We start from the raw sequence: 26,438 nt of genomic DNA, 5'->3' as shown, positions 1-26,438 counted from the left end.
TCCCCAGAAACACAAGGAACAGAAAGATGTGCAGATTGGGGAGATCCCCAAACCCCAGAAGGATGAACTCTGTGATTTCACTCAGGTTCCTATGCATTGTGGTTGTCATCAAATGCTGTATTCTGAAAGATAATTGGAAAGGAATATGAATGTGATAGCCAATATACAATAGTTAAGTATCACTGAGTGAAGTAATGGAAGGGAGAAAGATTCCATCAACGGTGTCTCTGGAAGAAAAATACACATCACCTGGGATGACAGGGAAACTAATGCCAGTGTACTGGAAGAAGCAAAGATCACCAGTGTTGAAGTAATGAGTCTTCAACATCAACCTTGTTGGAATGGTCATGTTGTGTGCATGCCTGATTATTGTCTTCCAAAACAACTACTCTACTCTGAGTTTTAAAATGGAGATTGGTGTTCATGGATTGGTACAGATTACAATGTGATGGGGCAATTTCAACTCTGTTTTACAGGTCACAAATCAGCCTCTAAGGTCACATACCAGCATGCACAAGTAACACATGTGTACATACTCCTGTAGATGTGCATAATCTTATGTGGAGTTTTTAGCTCCACATAAAAACTTCATTGCAAATGTGCATATACCCATACCCTACTGCCACACCCTGCAGTTTTTCCTCCTGATATGGCTGCCTGTTTACCTGACATCTCTGAGTGAGTAGTGAGAGAGCATGGAGAAGGACAGTAACCTTCACAAGAATAAAAAAATTCCTTCAGTAGCACCTTAAAGACCAACTAAGTTTTTATTTTGGTATGAGCTTTCGTGTGCGTGCACACTTCTTCAGATACGTATCTGAAGAATACGTATACGTATCTTCAGATACGTATTCTTCAGATATGTATCTGAAGAAGTGTGCACGCACACGAAAGCTCATACCAAAATAAAAACTTAGTTGGTTTTTAAGGTGCTACTGAAGGAATTTTTTTATTTTACTTCGATCCAGACCAACACGGCTACCTACCTGTAACCTTCACAAGAATTACCCCCTCTCTCTTTAAAAGTTGTGCTACCTGTTGGTGCCAGAGGAAGAAGCAACCCAGGGGGTAGTGAAAGGAGTGACAAGGGAAGAGAATGGATTCTTGAAAGGAACCTCAGTAGGAACCACTTTCCCAAATACCCATAAAGCCTGGAATTGATGTAGTTTGGCAAAAGGTTTTGGATAACTACTGGTATCTAGCTGAATAATTCCTTTTGGACCCTTAATTCACAAAATGGCCTTCTAAAATCTTCCCAGTGGCCTTCCTGAAAAATTCCTTGACATCCTTGTTTCTCCGGCTGTATACAAGGGGCTTAATTAAAGGGGGAAGGTCTGTATAAAAACAGGAAAAAAATATTTTGTTAAGGTCTTTCATTGCTTCAGTTTTGGTGTCACATGTACAATGATTAATGGGCCATAGAACGGGGGGGGGGGATTACATGAGAAGAACAAGTGGAAAAGGCTTTCTGCCTCCCAGTGGTGGATGGGATTTTTAAAATGACAGCAATAATATATATGTAGGAAATTCGGATCAAAAGAAAAGGGAGGAAACTGAACACAAAAGTCAGGAATACACTGGCATATTTCACAAGGCTGGTATCAATGCATGAGTTATTGACCAATGCAAGAGAGTGACAAAAGAAGTATCTTAGGCAAATTTGCATACAAATATATGCATATTTTGAGATATTTGAACTAATGCTTAGAGAACTTTTATGAGGGCTTAAAAAATTCAGAAACCAATGTGGAAATTTGGGAAACTGAACTTAGAAGTGGGAAAATGACAGATTGAGAGAAGCCAAAATTCACAGAATTGACTAGCCTGAGATCCAACTGGCCATTGGTTAGATCAAGATCAAGTGAATTGAATGTAGTTCCCATTGAATTCTCTGGGCTTATGAAGCCATGATAAGTTTGACCCATGCATTTCAGTCGAGGAGTCTACCCCAAAAGCCTCCAAATCTTTCTCAAGCAAAGAAAATGAAAGCATTCAGTGCTGTCACAGCTTTGTTACTCAAAGCAAGCAGTTCCTGCAAATAACTTACACTGAATATCATTACCTCTCTCATGAATGAAGTTTCTTGTGAGCTCAATTGTGAGCAGATTTTGGTCTTGGGAGCAAGTTGTACATTCTGTCTTCTATAAACATCTCAATGGACAAAGCTTGCCTTCCCATAATTTTTGAATGCTTTTTAGTCTGCTATGACTTGTTTCACATCTCAGGCTTTATATATAAAAAGAGAGAGGGAGCCTCTGTTTGATTAATATTTATTATTAAGCATAAAAGGTAAATATCTTGGGAGATGCACTAATTATCTGAGAGGGAACGTAGGTTTCAAAGCTAGACTGAAGCCACATGGGGACAGTGCAGGCCCATAATCACAGAAGTAGGACACTGTGGGGTTTCCCCTTATTCAGAGATATTCCCACTCCTTTCCTAAATGTTCAGAGTAATTCTTCTTTAAAGGCTACTTCTTTTTCTTTTACTTAGTTATAAGGAGCAGGGAGGGCATGCGGGCAATATGCAGCTTAAGACCTCATTGAAAAGTAATGCAATTCAATTCAATTCAATTTTTATTACAGCAAAAGCCAGAAATACAGAATATCATAATTCCAAACAAGAGAAAATCAGCAATAACATCACCAGAAATAAAACAATTACAAAAAAGGAATTCGCAATGTGTCATTCAATAGAAGGGATTTACGTTTCTTGATAGCTAAAGTGCAGAATTTAGCCACGTCATATGACACTGGGCTTGAGGAATCTTCCAGAAGGAATTTTTGTAAGAGTTCAGGGGAGAATTCCAAATAATATTGCGAGGGTGTAAATTTTGATAAAAGGGGTAAAATAAGTCAAGCTCGTTCTTCACTATAAAATTCACAAAATAATAGACTGTGAGTGACAGATTCTACCTTGTTAGACATGCAAGGGCAAAGGCGCTCATGAATTGGTACCCGCATAGATTTACTGTACAGCACCGCTGAGGGCATTGCCTCAAAGCGGGCTCTAGAGAAGGCCCATCTATAAGCTTCGTTAGTGATGTTAGATAAGTAAGGGGCAGCTGTAAAATTAGGCCACGATTTTAAACATCTATAATTATCCGGGAGTAAAGCATCTTCTTGTTGTAATTCAACATCGTAAAGTCTCTGAGTAATAATTATTTTTGCCTTGTTGAGTGTTCTATTAAAAAGATCTTCAGGATTTAGGCCAATTTGTTTGATCTTGTTAGTTATTTGCATAAGCCAGGGTGGATAGGGAGCTGCGGCCAGAAAATGAGGTAACATTCCCTTTGGATTGTAATGGATTTTCAACCAGAGGGATATTGCTTGCTCCCAGACTTTTAATTCCACTCTGGGAAGTCCTGCCTCTTGCCTTAACACTGCATTAGGTGTGCTCTTTGGGGTACCGAATAGTGATCTTAAAATTTTTGATTGTACTGTTTCAAGGGTCTTAAGATTGGCAGAAAGTCCAATTTGAGAGCCATACAGGAGCTGGGCTAAAGATTTTGCCTGAAAGACTTTTAGGGCCATAGGAAGGAAGCTGGCGCCTTTCCTTCTGAATAATCTAAGGATGGCATTTGCACTTCTTCCTGCTGAAGTAGCTGATGCGGTCCAGTGTGTTGACAATTTGGCATTGTAGGATAAGGTTATTCCTAAATATTGGAATATCTTATATGGTTCTATGGCGTTTCCCTTTATACTCCAATTGTCTTTCTTAAATGAACGGTCAAAACGTACAATTTTAGTTTTGGCAAAATTAATTGTTAACCATTCGGTGTTGCATTGGTCGCTAAACTTCCCTAAGGCACGTTTCAAACCAACTTTAGTTTGAGAGAGAAGAACAACGTCATCCGCATACATTAGAACTGGTACTTTTCTACCACTAGAAAACACGGGAGGGTGGGTATCAATTTCATGACAGCATGTGATCAGAGAATTAACATAGATGTTGAATAAAAAAGGAGCTAGTAAACATCCTTGTCTAACCCCTCTTTGAACTGGGATTTCTCTAGAAAGTCTGCCGTCCTGTGCAAATCTTATCTGAAGGGTATTATTTTCATGAAGCTTAATCATCAGAAGTAATAGCCTTCTGTTAATACCCATGTTGGCCAATTTAGCCCAAAGCCTACAGAATCACAGAATCACAAAGACACAGAATCAAATGCTGCCTTTAGGTCCACATAGGCTGCATACAACGACTTTTTCCAATGTTTCACATATTTATAGATAAAATTATCTTACACTAAGCAGTGATCAATAGTGGAACGTCCAGATGTAAAGCCTGCTTGTTCAATTTCTAGTAAATCATTACGGTCCAACCATTCACACAATTTTAGGCCCAGATGTTTTGTATATAGTTTGCAGATCACATTCAGAAGACTAATTGGTCTATAGTTAGATGGATCAGAGGGATTGCCCTTTTTAAATATAGAAACAATTATGGCCAGTCCCCAATCTTTAGGAATTTTAGCTGTCATATCTATACATGAAAATAGATTTGCCAGAATTGGGACCCACCAATTTATTTGCGCTTTCAAAAGTTCAACAACAATGATATCACTTCCAGATTTCATTTGTAGAATTAACGAAGTGATTTCAGATTCAGATATTGGGGGCCATGGTGCAGCATTATCTAAGGAGATGCCAAGAGGCACGGGATGCCATTGGTCCCTAAACAACACTTTATAATGCTCTTCCCATATATCTGCAGGGATTGTTGTGCCCTCATTATGTGATTTGGTTTGGGTGGAGATAATTTTTCAAAAATTGACATTGTCTTTTTCTATGAAGGCTTTGATGAGGGCCTGCCAGATAAGAGAATCTGCAGCTCTCTTTTTTGGTTTTTGATAACTCTTTGTAATTCTTTTTTTTTTTAAGTTGTAATTCAGATTCAGTAATTGGATTAGGATTTTGCTGGAAGACCTTAAAGCATTCTCTGAGTATAAGTTCTGCCTGGATACATTCACGATCAAACCATTTTTTATTAGTAGGGTATTCATTATGGTTAGAGCTTCTAGGTCTTGAAAACAGTGATTGAAGTTTTCGGGTTAATAAGTTGTATTGATCAATTGGGGAAGTCTCTTTGACGTTGTTGGAGGTCAAATTATCCCAGAAGAGCTGACCTTCTGCTGATTGTGTCCAGAGACTAAACCTGTTATTGACATGAGGGGACCATTTGATTCTGGTTCTGCCTCTTTGTTGTAAATCATTAAATACAAATAATAATAATAATAATAATAATAATAATAATAATAATAATAATAAATTTTTATTTATACCCCGCCCTCCCCAGTCAAAAACCGGGCTCAGGGCGGCTGACACCAACAGAACCACAATAAAACATAAAAACAATTAATTAAAATACAGATTAAAATACAGTATTAAAATTTAAAGTGCAGCCTCATTTCAAGTAGGCCATAAGTGGCTGACACCAACAGAACCACAATAAAACATAAAAACAATTAGTTAAAATACAGATTAAAATACAGTATTAAAATTTAAAGTGCAGCCTCATTTCAAGTAGGCCATAAATCCAAGCCATGAGGGAGAAAAACACAGGGGTCAGGCTGAGTCTAACCCAAAGGCCAGGCGGAACAGCTCTGTCTTGCAGGCCCTGCGGAAAGATGACAAATCTCGCAGGGCCCTGGTCTCCTGGGAAAGAGCGTTCCACCAGGTTGGGGCCAGTACTGAAAAGGCCCTGGCTCTAGTAGAGGCCAATCTAGCCATCTTATGACTCGGGATCTCCAGAATATTATTGTTTGTGGACCTTAAGGTCCTCCGCGGGGCATACCAGGAGAGGCGGTCCCGTAAGTGCATGTGGGGCAGGCCCACATCTGGTGGGTCCCCAAAATTGAGTCCTTTTCAGATTTAGGGGTAAATGGTCACTTTCGGTCCTTGTATCTACCATAAATTCGATATGTTCATCAAAAAGATCTTGAGAGATAAGAATATAGTCGATAACAGATTGCCTTAAGCCTGACCAATAAGTAAATTGACCTGGGCAATCACCCGAAGAGAGGCCATTTAAAATAACAAGGTTTAACCTAAATGCCATTTGGAAAAGGTTAGCAACTGGGTCAAGTGATCGGCGCCTGAAGAGGGGCCAAGGTTCATCATTTGCATTTAAGACACCTATTCCACTTTCATTGATCAACTGTTCATCTGAATGGCCTAACCTTGCATTAAGGTCCCCACCAATAAGTAAAGAGGCTGAAGGGAACTTGTCTGTGACCAAGAGGATACAATCTTCCAGCTCGTTCCAAACATTTTTAAGATCAGATTGTTTCATAAGAGGGTGAATATATACACTGGTGCATATGCTCTTAAAGTGGGCAGAGAATATCTTTACAGCCAAAATCCATTTCTTATCGATTTTCAATTGACTTGAGTAAGTTCCTAAGTCTGTTGACACGAAGGTGCTCAAGCCTGCAGCAGGTCTTCCCCCTTTTGGGCCGATTGAAGCACAGGAGTGGAAAGCAAAATAATTATGAAGTTCAAACGGATTTTGCATCCAGGTTTCCTGGAGCAGGATGATCTTAAACTGTGACACATAGTTTAAAAAATCTTTGTCCATTGTTTTCGATTGCCATCCAGCAACATTCCAGGACAGTAAAAGAGGTGGGAGTCATTTCATCTCCTCAATAGTATCCAAAGCCTTCCTGGGGTCATGGAAGATGCATCCATTAGATGATGAGTTCTCTGGTAATGGGATGAGGGGTGCCGCAGGGTTTTCAGCATGGACTTCAGTTGGGCAAAATAGGGGTATATATTCAGGTGCCACCAGAGGAATTTCATGTCCCGTTTTCCAATCAGGGTTAGATGGAATATTCATCTTATTTGTGAGCGTAAAATCTTCTGAATTACGAAGACAGAGTAATAAATAGCTCATCCAGTCTGTCTGTTATCTCTGTTTGTTCGATTTTTGGCAAGTGAGAGAAGGATACAAGTAATTCCTGCTCCATGGAGTTCTCTAGGTGGGTAGCCTTTGTTAGGAAGGGAATGGGGGTCTCTGTCCAGTTAATTAAATCTGAGGTCGGAGATGTAGAGCTCATAATAGATGGGGGGGCCCTCATTTTTAGCTGCTTTCCTTTTAAATGAGGAGTAAGGTAGGAGAAGGCAAATCTTAGTATTGATAAAAACTCTTGTGATAAAAATTCCATAATTAATCAGAGTACTTCGTAGAGACATCAAAGAGGTTGGAAACTTTTTGGATTCAAAGGAAAGCAGTACTCTCTGCGTTTGTGGCCTGCTGTAGATATGGGCAATGGATTTCAAATTGATGGAGTGGGGGTTTACTCCTAACAGTACAGCTAGGTGCCTCCTTGCATTGTGCGTGGAAGACCAATTAACCACCTGGCCTATGAAGGGGTGAACAATTAGACAGAGTTTAGTGGCTTGCAGCAAGAGATTATAGGAAGATATGGAATGTAGTTCTTCCTGAATTTGTTCATTTTCGTATTTGCAGCCAATTTGTGAAATTGAGTGTGGTAAAATTGATGCTCTGGGCGTTTGTTCGGCCCTGTCCTCCAGTAAAGCATCTGAGGTGTCTCTTACGCATTTAAAGATATAGTCCACAGTTTTAGCAACTAGGTGTAATGTGGTAGAATGTTCAAATAATATTTCAGAGAGATAGCTTTCTTGCTGTCTGATGCAGTCTTTCGCCTGAGTAACCGTAGTTGGATCCTTTTTAGGTCCTTTTGGTCTAGTGGCGTTGTTGCTTGAAGGAATAATGGACTGTTTGTCAGGTAGTTCCTTCAGCGTGGTTTCTTTTTCAATCATCTCTGCTAGAGGAGAGTAGCTATTTGAAGTTGGTATGTTAAACATATCCTTTGTTTTTCCAGAGAAAAATTCATTAATTTTTGTTTGCTTGGTGAGGGGCAAACATGCCATTTCCTCTATATCCTCAGCTTCTCTGCAGCGTTTCCCCTTTCCTCTCCTCTTATCAACGGAGCTGCCGAGATGCTGAGTCATCTCGCTCTTCGCTCTCTCTTCCCCCGGCTATTTCAGAAGTACAAAGTCAGAGAGGTGCCTCCCAATTAAAAGCTACTATAAAATACAGTGAGATGCTTAATTTTATCTAATCTCAATGCTCATTAAAACAAGTCTTTAAAAGATTAAATTAGAGAGCTCACACTGACTAGGTGCTGTTCGCCATCTTGCCGGAAGTCCTCCGAAAAGTAATGCAATAGATGTGGTATTGACTTATTGTTTTTATCGTTAGTTAGGTAAAGGTAAACAGACCCCCCCAGTCCTGACCGACTCTGGGGTTGCAGCGCTCATCTCGCATTATTGGCTGAGGGAGCCGGCGTACAGCTTCCAGGTCATGTGGCCAGCATGACAAAGCCGCTTCCGGCAAACTAGAGCAGCACCCGGAGACACGTTTCCACTGTAGCAGTATTTATTTATCTACTTGCACTTTCACGTGCTTTCGAACTGCTAGGTTGGCAGGAGATGGGACCGAGCAACAGGAGCTCACTCTGTTGTGGGGATTCAAACCGCCAACCTTCTGATCGGAAAGCCCCAGGCTCTGTGGTTTAACCCACAGCTGTGCTTTTCTTTTCACTAGACCTTTGGGCAGTGTGGTGCATCCTCCCTTTTACATTTTAATTTTTACCCACATATTGATTTCTTTAAAAGGAGAAATGAATTTTTGACATGCCTAGTGCACTGAACTGTGGTCATTGATCTAGACCAACTTATAGCTGAAACCTGGAACAATACGTGAACCAACACACCGCCATCCTTTTAAATTCGCTCTTCTCTGAATTTTGCAGTGCAGTTCTCCAGCCAAGTAATCTTACAGAACTGCATACACTGAGATAAGGTGAATATTGGGGAAAATAAAATACAGAATGCATTATATTAGGGAAAAAAAGTTTTGAAAAAAGTCTGTATATTCACAAACAGAAATGTGTGTCTCTCATCAAAATGCTGCCATTAGGATTTATTCCCCACCCCCTACCCCCCGCTGCTGCTCTGAAATTGCTGCAGGTGTTGAGAACTGAATTTAAGATTGGAAAAATGAGAAAATAAGAGAAACCATAACTGGCAGATTCATCTATCTCTATCTACAACAGAACCATGAGTGGGGTTAAGGAACTAAGAGAAGTGAAATTGGCAGATCCGTTCATCCCTAGATATCCATACGATTAATTTTACATTTTTCATTTATTTCAAAAGATGTACATACTGTTGGAGATTCATTCCCCATGTTTGCACTCATGGGATTGTAGTCTATCACATGATGGTATATGTTTTGATTCCACAGAGTGGGAAGTGATGTTGTGTTACTGTGTTTCCTGAAGTGGGACTATTGTCCTTTGTTCATTCTTTTTGCTGCCTGATGCGAGAGAGAGAGGGAGCCATGTTGCAGTGATCCACGTGTGTTTATATGTAAATAAACGTAGATTAGCCCAATGCTGAGTTGCTGAGGTCTGTTGCGCAATTGTACAAACTCTGCGGATCTGAAAGTGTGCTGATGTCAGTTGGTATCAGTCGCTGTGATGTTCAGGCAAAAGAATGCTTTTGAAGCTCTTGAACGATCGACCAGGAGGGAGAAAACATGCCAGTTTGGCATGTGTCTCAACCAGGGTCCTACTTGAGAGTAGGAGATCCTAACAGATACTGCTAGATTGCATTAAAATCTTAGAGTGCTTTTCAGTTTTGGCAAGAATGAAAAATAAAATTATCAGTAAAAACGGATAACTATTTAAAGCATTTTTAAAAAGTAAAAGCAGCAGTATACTAAAATCCAAATTAAAACCCACATTCCTGGATACACTTGCCTAAAGGAAAATGTTTTTGGCAGGTGCCAAGAAAGGTGCCAAGAAAGGTGTTGTTGGCAGGTGCCAAGAAAGAGTACAGTGAAGGCACCTGCCTTAAGTCAATAGGCAGAGAGTTCAAAAGTGTGCATGAGTCTTATGAAGCATCTTTAGCAATCCCGGTTCCAAAGACTGATGCAGTTAAAGGTGAAGGGAAAGGGAACCCTGACCATTAGGTCCAGTTGCGGATGACTCTGGGGTTGCGGCGCTCATCTCATTTTACTGGCTGAGGGAGCCGGTGTACAGCTTCAGGTCATGTGGCCTGCATGACGAAGCCGTTTATGGCAAATCAGAGCAATGCATGGAAACACCATTTATCTTCCTGCCAAAGTGGCACCTATTTGTCTACCTGCATGTGTTTTCGAACTGCTAGGTTGACAAGAGCTGGGACCAAGCAACGACGGCTCACTCCATCACGGGGATTCAAACCTCCAACCTTCTGATCGACAAGCCCTAGGCTCTGTGGTTTAGACCACAGCGCCACGTGCTGATGCAATTAAGTGGGAGTAATTGAAGTAAGGTTATGTAGCAGTTCAATTTATCCCAAGCTTTGTGTACTTACACCTTGAAGTAGGCCTGGTAGCAAATTGGCAAGCAGTGGAGGTTCTGAGCAGAGGTGATATATGCTGAGAGGGGAGATATTCAGTTGCATTGTAGAGAACCTCCGGAAAAACACTCTGTCAATGCTAGTCTTCAGATGTAGCACTGAAACCACTGTAACACAATCCCTCCAATTACAGTTAGTCCGAGTCATTCCAGGAGAATACCATTACACTGGTTTCAACATCTGAAGAGACACCAAGAAAAACAAGCAAAGTCCCACTTCCCAGATTAATCCTCTATTCTAATTTCTTAAATATATATGGTCATAGGAAACAGTTACACTGAAACAGATGCTTTAAACTAACTTTCAAGCAAAAACATATTATAATGTTTTCAACTTCCATACGTTCCCCACCCAACAAATTTATATAATTTCTTGATCTGACATGATAAAGATATGGGTGAGGGTTTATATAGCTAATGCAGTAATCTAAATTATGTTAATTTGGGAGTAAGCCCCATTGAATGAAATACAATGGACTTCTGCATAGACATGATTAAAAATCGGAGCCTGAACAATCAGACATTTATCCTCCACACCCATACAGCTTTATTTCTTAGAAGAAAGGAGCCATCAGTATTTGGAACCAAGAGGCACAAACTTCCCTTCCAAATTTTTCCAGCAGCCTTTCTCAAAGCATCTTTGACATCTTTATTTCTCAGGCTATATATGAGGGGGTTAATTAAAGGGGGGAAGACCATGTAAAGTAGTGGAAAGATTTTGCTAAGGTCTCTCATTGTTTCATTTTTTGGTGTGAAATATGCAATCAATATTGACCCATAAAAGATAGAAACAACAATGATGTGAGAAGAACAGGTGGAAAAGGCCTTTTGCTTCCCAGTGGTGGATGGGATTTTTAAAATAGCAGCAACGATATATATGTAGGAGATCAGCGTCAAAAGAAAAGGAGGAAAACTGAACACAAAAGCCAGGATTAGAATGAAATATTTCACAAGACTGGTGTCACTGCATGAGATTTTAACCAAGGAAAGAGCTTCACACCATATATTATCAATTTCATTGGAACCACAATAATGGAGTTGCCACATCAAGACCAAGCATATGGTGACCAACACAATGCTGTTGATCCAAGAGCAACAGGCCAGCTGGATGCAGAGTTTACCATTCATAAGAGTTGCATAATATAGGGGTCTGCATATGGCTAAGAAACGATCATAAGACATCACAGAGAGCAGATAGCATTCTGTAGCAATCAGGAAAGAAACAACAAAAAATTGTGTGTGACATCCTTTAACAGAGATGGTTTTGTCCCCTGTCAGGAGACTGGTCAGCATCCTGGGCAGGGTGGTTGAGCTGTAGACTGCTTCCAAAAAAGACAAATTCCCCAGGAAAAAGTACATGGGTGTGTGCAGGTGATGATCAGTCACTATGAGAAAGACCATGAGGATATTGAAAGCAATTGTCAAAATGTAGATCCCCAGAAACACAAGGAACAGAAAGATGTGCAGATGAGGGAGATTCCCAAACCCCAGAAGGATGAACTCTGTGATTTCACTCAGGTTTCTCTGCATTGTGGTTCTCATCAAATGCTACATTCTGAAAGATAATTGGAAAGGAATATGAATGTGATAGCCATTTTACAAGAGTTAAGTACCGCTGAGTGATGTAAAGGGAGGGAGAAAGATTCCATCAATTGTGTCTCTGGAAGAAAAATACACATCAACAGGAAAGACAGGCGAAATAATGCCGGTGTACTGGAAGAAGCAAAGATCACCAGTGAAGAAACGATGATTCTTCAACATCCACCTTGTTGGACTGTTTATGTTGTGTGGATGCCTGATTATCGTCTTCCAAAACAACTACTCTACTATTAACTTTAAAAGGGACAGAGTAATTCTGGTTGTCCACAAAAGACTCTCAGGATAAAAATGTAGTATATACATCAACACTGAGATACACCGGCTTGAGAACGCTCCAATTGGAGAAGTGGGATCATCTTTAAGGATGGTCCTGGTTGTGGGCAGGCCCACCCGCCCACCCTTTATTTTAGATGTCCTCTGGCCTTGCTTAGGACTTTGGTTGGTTGCCTGTCTTGGGACGGGGGCCAGGTAGAATTTTTTTTCCATTTGGCAGATTGGCACTGGCCACTTGGTTTTCACCTACCTCTTAGTAATCGCCACAACTTTGTAAGGTTAGGCAGTTAGGCATCGGCTCATTGATTTGTGGGGGAGGGGAGGCCAGCCATTGTCTGCCCCTCCATTGACCAAGGGTATTTCATTAAAGGAATCCAGGGCCTGGATATTGTCCGAAGACCACTTGAGGGGACAGGGCTGTGCCAGGCCTCTGGGGACACTGAGGAGAGCTACAGGTGGGTTCCCCCGATGTCGCTTCCTCTTTGGGTGGTCTGCTCTTACTGACTTCCTGCAAATGGGGCAGGAGTCCGATATAGTCCTTACTCACATTTCTGTAATCAATAAAGTTGTGGCCTAAAATTTTGCCCAATAACCTTAAACCAAAATTCTGTGTCAGTGTGAATTTTATTCTAACGAGGGGCTGGTTTGGGGGCCTTGCCACACAACGACCATTACCAAAAGTTTCGTCTTTCTGAAGACGCTTGAACTCAAGACGAAAGGGAGAGGAAGGCATGCTTGACAAACTCTCACCATTACCAGCTCCTGCCCGGAAATCTATGTCCCCACTGTGGAAGGACATGTGGATCGAGAATTGGCCTCCACAGTCACTTACGGACTCACTGTTAAGACCGTGCCTATGGAAGACAATCTTACTCAAGTACGAGTGATCGAAGAAGAAGAAGAAGATGAGGAAGAAGAAGGAAGAGAGACCAATGATACCTAGTTGATTTTTAAAACGGGCCACATGCTTTACTGAGAAAACACAAGTAACACTGCTGCCTGACCAGTAAATGGGACACAGCATCACAAGTATCCTCTCATTATATCATAATTTTAAATTTTTGCTTTTATCTGAATGACAGCACTTTCAACAAGAAGGCAGCATGCTGAATTTAGTAGGGGTACTCAGTGGTAAAACAGAGCAACTAGAGGCTAGCTGGCCACTTGATACAATCTTGATTTAATTTTGATGCAATGCTTTGCACAATAGAGTAAAAATAAATGCAATCTAGGAATATTGGGCGATCATCCTAATCCACACTTCCTGAATTAATACATGGATCAGGACATACATAATCCTTTGATTTCATATTTTTCTGAATTGTACAATATCATTTTCAGCTATGAAAATTATATCATAAAAGTACCTGATGGCATTAAAATTGTTATTTCCAGATATCATATATTTAAAAAAGCATACATTGTGATATGTATTTAAAAACATTTTGTTTTTATTGTAAAAGAAGATAAGAACTATGAAGGAATGCACATACAAATCAGAAATAAAGCAATGTTGCAAAGTGTTATTCCTAATGAGTTCAACTTTGAAAATAAGACAATACCATAAGGAACTCCAAAATCCGAAGAGAAAATCAGATGAGAAAAAAAAATTCACAAGTATCATTAACGCACATATAATTTGGCAGTATTATAAGTTTGGCTGCCTTGATGTTTGATATTGGTTTCATCTGGAACATTTAATAGAGACATCACACAGTTTGAATACACTTCAGTCAATTCGGATATAGAGCTTTATATATTGAGAAATGGCAGATAAGCAGAGAGGTGGAATATGCAGCTTCTATCTTGGTAAAAGTAAAAAAGACTGAGAGACTTGACTTCTGAGATGGCTGATGGATTTAGTTTTTCTACTTGGGAACCTATTTTAGGAATAGCTCTTGTTCCTGTCTTGGATGTTTTGCTTGTATATGTACAACTAAACAGACCCTGCACTGGTTCCAGATGAAGTGAATAGCATTTCGTTCCCATGCCTAAATTAACCTACGGATTTCAGTGGGACCTAAGAGCCAACCCCAGAAGTCTTCAGTGGTCTCTCAACCAAAGAAACTGAAAGCATTCAGTGCAGTGACATGCTTCTTACTTAAAGTGAGGAATTGACAATCACACATTTATTACAAAGCTTTAGTTCCTGCAAATAATGAGCACTGAATGCAAATACCTTTATCGTGAATGGATGAGGAGCTGAATTTTGTATTTAGTGCAATTTCTGAGATGCTGGTATTAGGAGCAAGGTTTCTTCAAAATGTCCATCTTCAGAGACTTGATTGGAAGTTTATTTCTCCATAGCTGATTTATTTATTTTGGCATCCCATGGGATGTTTCTCATCTCAGGAAGCCTCTAGCTGATTATTATATATTATTAGAAATCAAAGGTAAAAATATTGAGAGATACGGACTAATTGTCAGAGAGGGAACATTAGCTTGAAATCTAGACCAAACTCACATGGGGATCATGAATCCCTAGTCACAGATGTGGGGCACTTTGGGGACTTCCTTCCTTAGAAATGCTCTTTAATGAATATTCAGATGTTATTAATGGAAACAAGGCCCTAGCTCTGTTGATTTGGTGACTTAAAATGTAAGACTATATGAGTGTAATTGGTATTACTTTCAGGTAGGTAGCCAAGTTGGTCTGCCGCAGTTGAAATATATATAAAAAATTGTCCAGTAGCACCTTAGAGACCAACTAAGCATGTTCTGGGTATAAGATTTCATGTGCATGCACACGAAAGCTTATACCTAGAATATGCTTAGTTGGGTTCTAAGTTGCTACTGGTATTACTTTATTTGTGTGATTTGGCCTTGGGTGGCATGTATTTTTCTTTCCACTTACCTTTTATCCACTGCTCTGCTTCCTCTTTTTTTGCCTTCAAAAATCATTTTTCTGCTGTGACTTCTTTAAATGTGATATCTCTATCTATATATCTACACACACACACACACACACACACACACACACACACACACACACACACAAGCCTATGTGATGGGTATATTATATTATCATGTGTTTGCAAGTGGCAATGATCACCTAAAATTCCTGGGTTTCAGGTTCTCCCCATAATTTCTGAAATTTGTGAATGTGGGATTTGAAATCAAGCCAACTCAGTTATCTTTCCTGCTCATCTGGCACCTTCATTACACATCTTTAGGTGCTTAGATTGAAATAGAAAAAGAAAGAAATTTGGATTGAAATTGTCACCAACTCTGAGCAGCCCCATCTTACTTGGCAGTTTTACAACAGTTCCCAAACAAGGAGCAAGTAATGAAGGAGAGCACCAACACACAGCCATCCTTTTAAATTCAATCTTCTCTGAATTTTGCAATGCAGTTCTCCAGCCAAGTAATCTGTACAAAACTGCATACACCAAGATAAGGTGCATATTGGGGAAAATAAAATACAGAATGCATTATATTAGGAAAAAAATCTGTATGTTCGCAAACAGAAGTGTGCATCTCTGGAGAAATGTGCATCAAAATGCTGCCATTAGGATTTATTCCCCGGCCCCTCCCAATGCTGCAGGTGTGAAGAACTGAATTTAAGATTGGGGAAAATGAGAAAATAAGAGAAACCAAAACTGGCAGATTCATCTATCTTCTATATCTACAATTAAACCATGAGGAGGGGATAAGGATCTGAGAGAAGTAAAATTGGCAGATCCGTTCATCCCTAGACATCCCTAGGATTTATTTTACTTTATTCATTTATTTCATAAGATGTACATAGTCCTGGATTGCATTAAAATCTCAGAGTGTTTTCAGCAAGAATGAAAACTTAAATTATCAGTAAAAACAGAAAACGATTTAAAGCTTTTTTTTAAAAAAAATAAGAGGAGCCGTATGCTAAAATCCAAATTAAAATACATGTCAATATTCCACATGCCTGGATACACTTGCCTAAAATAAAATGTTTCTGGCACGTGCCAAAAAAAAAGTACAGTGAAGGCACCTGCCTTAAGTACATAAGCAAAAGTGTGCATGAGTCTTTTGAGGCACCTTTAGCAATCCCAGTTCCACAGACTGATGCAGTAAACTGCTCATAGATGGAGAAAGGTGATCTCACAGTTCAATTTATCCCAAGCTTTATGTACCTTGAAGTAGACCTGGAAGCAAATTGGCAAGCAGTGCAGGTTCTAAGCAGAGGTGCTATATGCTGATAGGTGAGATATTCAGTTGCATTGCAGAGAACCTCTGGAAAAACACTCTGTCAATGCTAGTCTTCAGATGCAGCATTGAAACCACTGTAACACAGTACCTCCAATTACAATTGTTATTGTTGTTTAGTCGTTTAGTCGTGTCCGACTCTTCGTGACCCCATGGACCAGAGCACACCAGGCACTCCTGTCTTGCACTGCCTCCCGCAGTTTGGACAAACTCATGTTGGTAGCTTCGAGAACACTGTCCAACCATCTCTGTCGTCCCCTTCTCCTAGTGTCCTCCATCTTTCCCAACATCAGGGTCTTTCCCAGGGAGTCTTCTCTTCTCATGGGGTGGCCAAAGTATTGGAGCCTCAGCTTCATGATCTGTCCTTCCGGTGAGCACTCAGGGCTGATTTCATTCAGAATGGATAGGTTTGATCTTCTTGCAGTCCATGGGACTCTCAAGATTACAATTAGACAGGGTCATTCCATGAGGAACAAGCAAAGTCCTACTTCCCTGATTAACCCTCTATGTTAATTTCATATATATATATATATATATATATATATATATATATATATATATATATGGCCATTGGTAACAATTACACTGAAACAGAAACAGATGCTTGAAACTAACTTTCAAGCAAAAACATATTATAATGTTTTCAACTTTCATACATTCCCCTCCCAACTAATTTCTATAATTTCTTGTTATGATAATGCTATGGGTGAGGGTTTATACTGTATAGCTATGGCAGTAATCTAAAATCTGCTTATTTTGGAAGTAAGCCCCATTGAAATAAATACAATGGACTTTTGTATAGACATGATTAAAAATCAGAGCCTGAACAATCAGACATTTATCCTCCACACCCATACAGCTTTATTTCTTAGAAGAAAGGAGCCGTCAGTATTTGGAACCAAGAGGCACAAATTTCCCTTCCAAAATTTTCCAGCAGCCTTTCTCAAAGCATCTTTGACATCTTTATTTCTCAGGCTATATATGAGGGGGTTAATTAAAGGGGGGAGGACCATGTAAAGTAGTGGAAAGATTTTGTTAAGCTCTCTCATTTTTCCATTTTTTGGTGTGAAATATGCAATGAATATTGACCCATAGAAGATAGAAACAACAATGATGTGAGAAGAACAGGTGGAAAAGGCCTTCTGCTTCCCAGTGGCAGATGGGATTTTCAAAATAGCAGCAACAATATATATGTAGGAGATCAGAGTCAAAAGAAAAGGGGGAAAACTGAACACAAAAGCCAGGATCAGAATGACATATTTCACAAGACTGGTGTCACTGCATGAGATTTTAACCAAGGAAAGAGCTTCACACCATATATTATCAATTTCATTGGAACCACAGTAATGTAGTTGCCATATCAAGACCAAGCATATGGTGGTTGACACAATGCTGTTGATCCAAGAGCAACTGGCCAGCTGGATACAGAGTTTACCATTCATAAGAGTTGCATAATATAGGGGTCTGCATATGGCTAAGAAACGGTCATAAGACATCACAGATAGCAGATAGCATTCTGTACCAACCAAGAAAGAAACAACAAAATATTGTATGTGGCATCCTTTAACAGAGATGGTTTTGTCCCCTGTCAGGAGACTGGTCAGCATCCTGGGCAGGGTGGTTGAGCTATAGCCTGCTTCCAAAAAAGACAAATTCCCCAGGAAAAAGTACATGGGTGTGTGCAGGTGATGATCAGTCACTATGAGAAAGACCATGAGGATATTGAAAGCAATTGTCAAAATGTAGATCCCCAGAAACACAAGGAACAGAAAGATGTGCAGATGAGGGAGATCCCCAAACCCCAGAAGGATGAACTCTGTGATTTCACTCAGGTTTCTCTGCATTGTGGTTGTCATCAAATGCTGTATTCTGAAAGATAATTTGAAAGGAATATGAAAATAATAGCCATTATAAAATAGTTAAGTATCACTAAGTGAAGAAATAGAAGGGAGACCAATATAATCTAGTCTTCAGAGATCTTTCAATCAAAGAAATAGAAAGCATTCAGTGCGACCAGATGCTTCTTACTACTGAATAAATGAGGAATTATTACAAAGCTTTAGTTCCTGCAAATAATTAGCACTGAATGCAAATACCTTTATCATGAATGAATGAGGAGCTGAAGTTTGTATTGCGTACATCTTCTGAGATGCTGGTCTTAGGAGCAAGTTTTCTTCTATGTCCATCTTCACAGACTTGATTGGAAGTTTCTTTCTCCATAGCTGCTTTATGTATTTTAGCATCCCATGACATCTTTCTCCTCTCAGCATTCATTAGAAAGAAGAGGTCTCTAGCTGGTTGTTATATATTATTAGAAATGAAAGGTAAACATATAGGGACTAATTGTCAGAGAGGGAACATTAGCTTGAAATCTAGACCAAACTCACATGGGGATCATGAATCCCCAGTCACAGATGTGGGACAATTTGGGGACTTAGAATCATAGAATCATAGAGTTGGAAGAGACCACAAGGGCCATCCAGTCCAACCCCCTGCCAAGCAGGAAACACCATCAATGGATTCTTGACATATGCCTGTCAAACCTCTGCTTAAAGACCTCCAAAGAAGGAGACTCCACCACACTCCTTGGTAGCAAATTCCACTGCCGAACAGCTCTTACTGTCAGGAAGCTCTTCCTTATGTTTAGGTGGAATCTTCTTTCTTGTAGTTTGAATCCATTGCTCCGTGTCTGCTTCTCTGTAGCTGCAGAAAACAACCTTTCTCCCTCCTCTATATGTCATCCTTTTATATATTTGAACATGGCTATCATATCACTCCTTAACCTTCTCTTCTCCAGGCTAAACATACCCAGCTCCCTAAGCCGTTCCTCATAAGGCATCGTTTCCAGGTCTTTAACCATTTTGGTTGCCCTCTTCTGGACACATTCCAGCTTGTCAGTATCCTTCTTGAACTGTGGTGCCCAGAAGTGGACATAGTACTCCAGGTGAGGTCTGACCAGAGCAGAATACTTTCTTAGAAAGAAGCAGAACGTGGGTTGCACTGTGGGTTAAACCACAGAGCCTAGGGCTTGCCAATCAGAAGGTCGGCGGCTCGAATCCCCGCGACAGGGTGAGATCCTGTTGCCCTGTCCCAGCTCCTGCCAACCTAGCAGTTCGAAAGCATGTCAAAGTGCAAGTAGATAAATAGGTACCGCTACAGCGGGAAGGTAAACGGCGTTTCCGTGTGCTGCTCTGATTCGCGAGGAGCAGCTTTGTCATGCTGGCCACATGACCTGGAAGCTGTACACCGGCTCCCTCGGCCAATAACGTGAAATGAGTGCCGCAACCCAAGAGTCAGTCACGACTGGACCTAATGGTGAGGGGTCCCTTTACTTTTTCTTAGAAATGTTCTTTAATGGTTCAGATTTTATAAAGGTAAATAAAGCTCTAGCTCTTTTACTTGTGGAGTTATAAGAAAAGCATGAATACAATATGCTGTTGATTTGGTCACTTAAAAAGTAAGAATTTGAGTGGAATTGGTGTTACTTTGTGTGAGTTGGCCTTGGGTGGCATGTATTGAAGTACCTTTGGGGGGGGCAGGGGGCAATCATGTGCCCTTACCTTTTCTCCACTGCTCTGCATCGTCCTAATCTTTCTACACTGATTTCTTTAAAGGTGAAACACACACACACACACACACACACGTGAAGGGTGTCTTATAATATCATGTGTTTGCAAGTGGTAATGATCTCCTAAAATTCCTGGGTGTCAGATTCTCCCCATAATTTCTGAAATTTGTGAATGTGAGTAGGTCCGTCTTAAGCGCCCCTGGCGCCCTCCCGCCCCGTTTTCCAGTGTGGTGGGCGTCGCGCGCTGCGTGGCTGCCACAAGGGCTGCAGCACAGCGGGCGGGCAGGCGCAGCGCGGTTGTCATGGGCGCAGCTGTGCGGCGGACCGGCCGGCCAGTGGGTGGGCGCAGCTCACGGCGCCCTCCTGGCGGGCCGGCGCCGTGGTGCCCTGCGCCACCCAGCCTGCACGTAGGGCCGGCCCTGAATGTGAGCTTTGAAATCGAAACAGCTTCCTCAGGAGCTGGGCTTAGAAAGGTACCATTCAAAAATAAACACCAGTCACAGCAGAGTCATTACCCTGACAAAATATGAGAAAAATGCCCTAGCTAATTTATTTGGTATCTGAACCTCATGTCAATACTGTATAATGGTTATCCAGTATGAAACACATATATAAGAGTATTGTATACTTTAGAGATCCTTCAGAAGACCCTCAAGCTATTTCTTTCTTTCCTCTGTATAATAAATGTGATCCTTGATGCATCAAGTATTATGTTATGGAAGATGAGCAGATTTTATATATGGGAACATCCATTTCCTTTAATAATCTATTTATTACTCATATACAGAGCCGTAACTAGGTGATCTTGAGCCCCTGGAAGAACTGTCCAGATTGCGCCCCCTAGACATTGACAAATTACGGTAGCTTTTCTTTCTCCTCCACCCCCCCCTCCACCTCCTCATGCACTTCACCTTGTAATGAATTATTTTACAAAAAATCCAATATTTAATTTATTATTTCTTAATAAACCGTTTCCGAGCGCCGTGAAGGACCCTACAGCACAGCCAGCAGGTAGAGCACCTTCTTGCCCAGAGGCTGCCCCTTTTTGACTCCCCTGCACCCAGGAGAGCCCACCTCTACCCACCAAGCCAACAGGGAGTGCGGCCAAAAGGCCACTCAAACTTTCAGTTCCTAACTTAGCAGCGGAAGGTTTTTCCTCCACCTTTCAGCTTCTCAGGCTCTCTTGATTCCTCTGAGCGGCCAATACCCCCCCCCATTCGACAGTTCAATGGCAGGGAGCTCTGCGCATGGAACAAAAGGGTGCCTAGACCATATAATACCAGTCCTGAAAGATTTACATTGGCTCCCAGTACGTTTCCAAACACAATTCAAAGTGTTGGCTCTGACCTTTGAAGCCCTAAATGGCCTCAGGCCAGTATACCTGAAGGAGCTTCTCCAGCCCCATCGTTCAGCCCTATACTGAGGTCCAGCTCTGAGGGCCTTCTGGCGGTTCCCTCACTGCAAGGTGTGAGGACCAGACAGAGCGCCTTCTCGGCAGTGCCGCCCGCCCTGTGGAACACCGTTCCACCAGATGTCAAGGAAATTAAAAACTATCTGACTTTTAGAAGACAACTGAAGGCAACCCTGTATTGGGAAATTTTTATGTCTAATGTTTTACCATTTTTTACAATTACATTTTGTAATTGTACTATTGCTGTATTGTTTTGATATTCGACTGGAAGCCGCCCAGAGTGGCTGGGAAGACTCAGCCAGATGGGCGGGGTACAAATAAATTATTATTATTATTATTATTATTATTATTATTATTATTATTATTATTATACGTGCTCTAAGCTGCCCGGAGTGACTGGGGACTCACAGCCAGATGGGTGGGTATAAATAATAAAATTATCTTTATTGCTATTATAATGTCAAAGGCCTTGATTTGATCATAGAAGACTGAGAGATGTAACACTAATATGTAAAATATTTATATTGTTTAAACAACAAGAAAAGTAACTTCCTTTGTCCTCATGACTGAAACTCTAGCATTTCAACCAACTCAGGTAATTAGTACGGCCCCAAAAGGCCAGGTAAGATTGCCTTGGGGACTAGATTTGTTATGTGAGCCACTGGGTTGGTTATCCTAGCATTGGGTATTGTAATATTTAAAATGGCTCGCCTTCATTACTTGCTCCTTGTTTGGGAACTGTTGTAAAACTGCCAAGTAAACAAAACGTGGCTCACTTTGGGGAGGTGGTCCCTCGGGTGGAAGCATATATATCTATAAATCACTTCAGCATAGAAGCATGAGAGTATTGTTATGATGATTTCATGTACCTCATTCAGGTACATAAAACATTTTGGGGGTTTGTTTCATTTTGTTTTTGTTTTTTAATGGTGCATAGGCACTGACTTGGATGATGGGCTTGAGGGCATACTGATCAAGTTTGCAGATGACACCAAATTGGGAGGGGTGGCTAATACCCCAGAGGACAGGATCATACTTCAAAATGACCTTAACAGATTAGACAACTGGGCCAAAGCAAACAAGATGAATTTTAACAGGGAGAACTGTAAAGTACTACACGGGGGGGGGGGGGGGTGAAAGGCACAGATACAGGATGGGTGACACCTGGCTTCAGAGCAGTACATGTGAAAAGGATCTAGGAGTCTTGGTAGACCACAAACTTGACATGAGTCAAGAGTGTGATGCAGCAGCTAAAAAAGCCAATGCAACTCTGGGCTGCACCAATAGGAGTATAGCATCTAGATCAAGGGAAGTAATAGTACCACTGTATTGTGCTTTGGTCAGACCTCACCTGGAGTACTGTGTCCAGTTCTAGGCACCACAGTTCAAGAAGGATATTGACAAACTGGAACGTGTCCAGAGGAGGGCAACCAAAATCGTCAAATGCCTGGAAATGATGCCTTATGAGGAATGGCTTATGGAACTGGGTATGTTTAGCCTGGAGAAGAGAAGGTTAAGAGATGATATGATAGCCATGTTCAAATTATATAAAAGGATGTCATATAGAGGAGGGAGAAAGGTTGTTTTCTGCAGCTACAGAGAAGCAGACACGGAGCAATGGATTCAAACTACAAGAAAGAAGATTCCACCTAAACATTAGGAAGAACTTCCTGACAGTAAGAGCTGTTCGGCAGTGGAATTTGCTGCCAAGGAGTGTGGTGGAGTCTCCTTCTTTGGAGGTCTTTAAGCGGAGGCTTGACAGCCATATGTCAGGAATGCTTTGATGGTGTTTCCTGCTTGGCAGGGGGTTGGACTGGATGGCCCTTGTGGTCTCTTCCAATTCTATTATTCTATGATTCTAAATGAGAACAAGGAACTCAATGTCTTCATAAACCATTAAATCTACTCCTGTATGTGTGTGCATGTGGGAAATGTTTTGCAAATTCATGTGTGTCCCCCCCCCCACGCAGTATTCCGCAAGGATGCACTAAATATTCATCACTGGTAAATTAGAAAACTGCAACATATCTCTTTGTTCTGTTAGGATTTGGAGTGCCAACCACACCATAATTGAGAGTTTCATTTCCATGAGGTGTGATTTCTCTGTTTCTTTTCCAATCAATATCCATTATCTAGGTAAGGAGAAAGCAACTTCATTTAACATGGTAAACATAATAGTTTTCTACCAGGTGATATAGATGTGTAAATAATCTTTCCCCCTTATTCCTCCAATTAAAAGGTGATTTAAATTAAGATATTTCAGAAATAAGAATGTTATCTCTCTGCAACTTGAGAAATAACATGAAAGGTTGCTGGCCCCTTTAATGAATGAGGTTTGTCTAATAATACTTTGCTTGTCAACATAAGTATTTTTGAATGCTTTTTGTTGTATGGTATGCTAATACTCTGTTACATTTAGCTTTTAGAATGTGTGTGTGTTGCTGGATTAAATTGATCATTGAGAATTCCATTATGAACTGACCGGGTGGAAGATTCATGTGTGGATCAGAAATCCACTGGATTTCACACTGCATGAAAGTCCCACATTTAATTATGTCTGTTTTCAGGGATGGGGGAATCATTGTGAAATGTGTGTTTTGAGATTTGAGAGAAATATATATATTGTGAATAAGTCTTTTAATCTAAACTAGCTGGGGGAAAGCCCCATTTGTACATAGAAAAAGTTTATTTAATAACAATTTTACTTATTTCTAGATTCATTCTATGGAAAAGAAAGTATTGGAAAACCAAACAGTGGTTACAGAGTTTATCCTTTTGGGGTTTGGAGATATCCCAGCTGTCCAGGTCTTGCTCTTTCTGATGATCCTGATAATCTACATTATCACCATGGTTGGAAACATCCTCATTGTCACACTTGTTATGGCTGATCAGCATCTGCACACACCAATGTACTACTTCCTAGGGAATCTGTCATGCTTGGAGACTTGCTACAGCTCAACAATCTTGCCCAGGATGCTGGCCAGTTTTGTGACTGGAAACAGATCAATTTCTTTCAATGGCTGTTTTTTACAGATGTACTTCTTTGGTTCACTGGCTGCAACAGAATGTTTCCTCTTATCTGCCATGTCATATGATCGATATTTGGCTATATGCAAACCTTTGCACTACACAACCCTTATGAGCAACAGGGATTGCCTCTGTTTAATGCTTGGGTCCTGGATAAGTGGCTTTCTAGGAAATACTATATTATTTCCTTTGTTGCAGTTGACATTCTGTGGGGCAAACAAAATAGATCATTTCTTTTGTGACTTCAACCCCTTGCTAAAATTGGCTTGCAGTGATACTCACAAAATTATAATTGTTGCTTTCATGATTGCTTGCATTTTCACACTGCCCCCCTTTTTTCTGACGGTGACATCTTATGCTTGCATCATAGCCACCATCTTGAGAATCCCTTCTTCCACAGGAAGGAAAAAGGCTTTCTCTACCTGCTCATCCCATCTCATTGTGGTCACCATTTTCTATGGGACCCTGATGATTGTGTACATGCTGCCTGACACTCAGTTGCTGGGAGATTTGAACAAAGTTTTCTCTGCCTTTTACACTGTCTTGACTCCAATGGTCAATCCCCTGATCTATAGCCTGCGAAATAAAGAGGTGAAAGAAGCCTTAAGGAAAATTCAAGCAAAAATAATTCAGGCTAGATTTCTAAGATAAAACAGTGTGTGTCAATGAATATTTGGTTTCTTCAGAATTGTATCCATTGCTGCTGTAGAGATGTAATAGTGAAGGAAGATGTAACCCAGTTCTGATCATATGTATAGATTGCTTGATCATATGTATAGCTTGCCAATTCTGATCAGGCAATCCTGATCAGGGAATTATGATTGCACAGCTAAACCCCAAGCTGGGGCTCTGCAAATTCCTAAGATGTTTTCTCTCTATCTCTCTGTTTCTTTTGAAAATCCATTAGTCCCTTCATGCCAAAGTGTAATGTAAACTTTAGACAGGATGCCCTGCTAGCTATCAAGGCCAATGGCTGGCCTTGTCAGGAAGACAGAGCGAGGCTTATCAAGAGGATGATGCACTACCAGTTCGACGCACAAACCAGGCAAGACAGGAATTCAGGCCCCACACTTAAGGCTGCTTGAGGCTGGTACCAGGGTCACCCAGAAGCTTTACATTGACAACGTGCATATGATAAGGTGCAGGACAGGAACCTTTAAGATATACTCAAGATGTAACCCATGACCCTTTATGTCCATTAGCTGTATCATTATTATTTCTGGGGATTCCTGGGAGGGGGTGGAGAACTCCAAAAAGGGGATATAAGCCTCATGCAAACTGTCTTTCTCTGCTCTTGCTGTGAACTGATCACGCAGTGCCTTCTGCTAGCAGAAATAAACACTTTTTCTAAAAACAACCTCGGTGTCCATTTTGACTTCCTTCCTCCCCCTCCGTGAGCAATGCACAATCCCCAGTCATAGAGAGGACAAGGCTACAGATCGATAAGGCTACAATAATTATATTTGCACTGTAGTAGTTCCTAAGACATTGTAAGTTTTCTGTCTGTCTGTCTGTCTGTCTGTCTGTCTGTCTGTCTGTCTGTCTGTCTGTCTGTCATCATCTATCTATCATCTTCACTTCCATTTCACATGTATAGAGCAATTCAGGTGCACACCAGTTCCTCCACATCTAACACCCCATGAAATAGTCATACAATGAAAGTTATGCACAATGTAGTAGGTCCCTCCTCCAGCCAAATACTCCACAGTGATTATTTGTGAAAAATACTTTATTCACTCAATGTAGTGGCCTCCAGATATTGTTGAACTCCAGTTCCATAACTAATGCAGAGGCACAGAGCAGAAAGGCCCTGTCCCAGCCAGTCTTGCCCAAATTCATGTTGGGATATGGAGAAACGTGTGAGCACAGGGCCCTAAAGGCAGGAGTGGGTGAATATGTAAATTTCAGTTTCTCTTGTTTCTCATTTTTCCACTCTTCAGTTTTAT

At 40.8% G+C, this 26,438-nt stretch overlaps 1 protein-coding gene across 1 annotated transcript; it reads left to right on the top strand.

Moving 5' to 3' along the window:
* Positions 1-24,189: 24,189 nt before the first annotated feature.
* Positions 24,190-25,143, top strand: LOC118094531 (olfactory receptor 6C75-like). Its single transcript, XM_035135046.2, has one exon. The coding sequence runs from the start codon at positions 24,190-24,192 to the stop codon at positions 25,141-25,143; it is 954 nt and encodes a 317-aa protein (XP_034990937.2).
* Positions 25,144-26,438: the final 1,295 nt, after the last annotated feature.

The sequence above is a fragment of the Zootoca vivipara genome, chromosome 13 (assembly GCF_963506605.1).
Source record: "Zootoca vivipara chromosome 13, rZooViv1.1, whole genome shotgun sequence".
NCBI lineage: Eukaryota > Metazoa > Chordata > Lepidosauria > Squamata > Lacertidae > Zootoca > Zootoca vivipara.
This window is presented reverse-complemented; position numbering and strand designations above follow the sequence as displayed.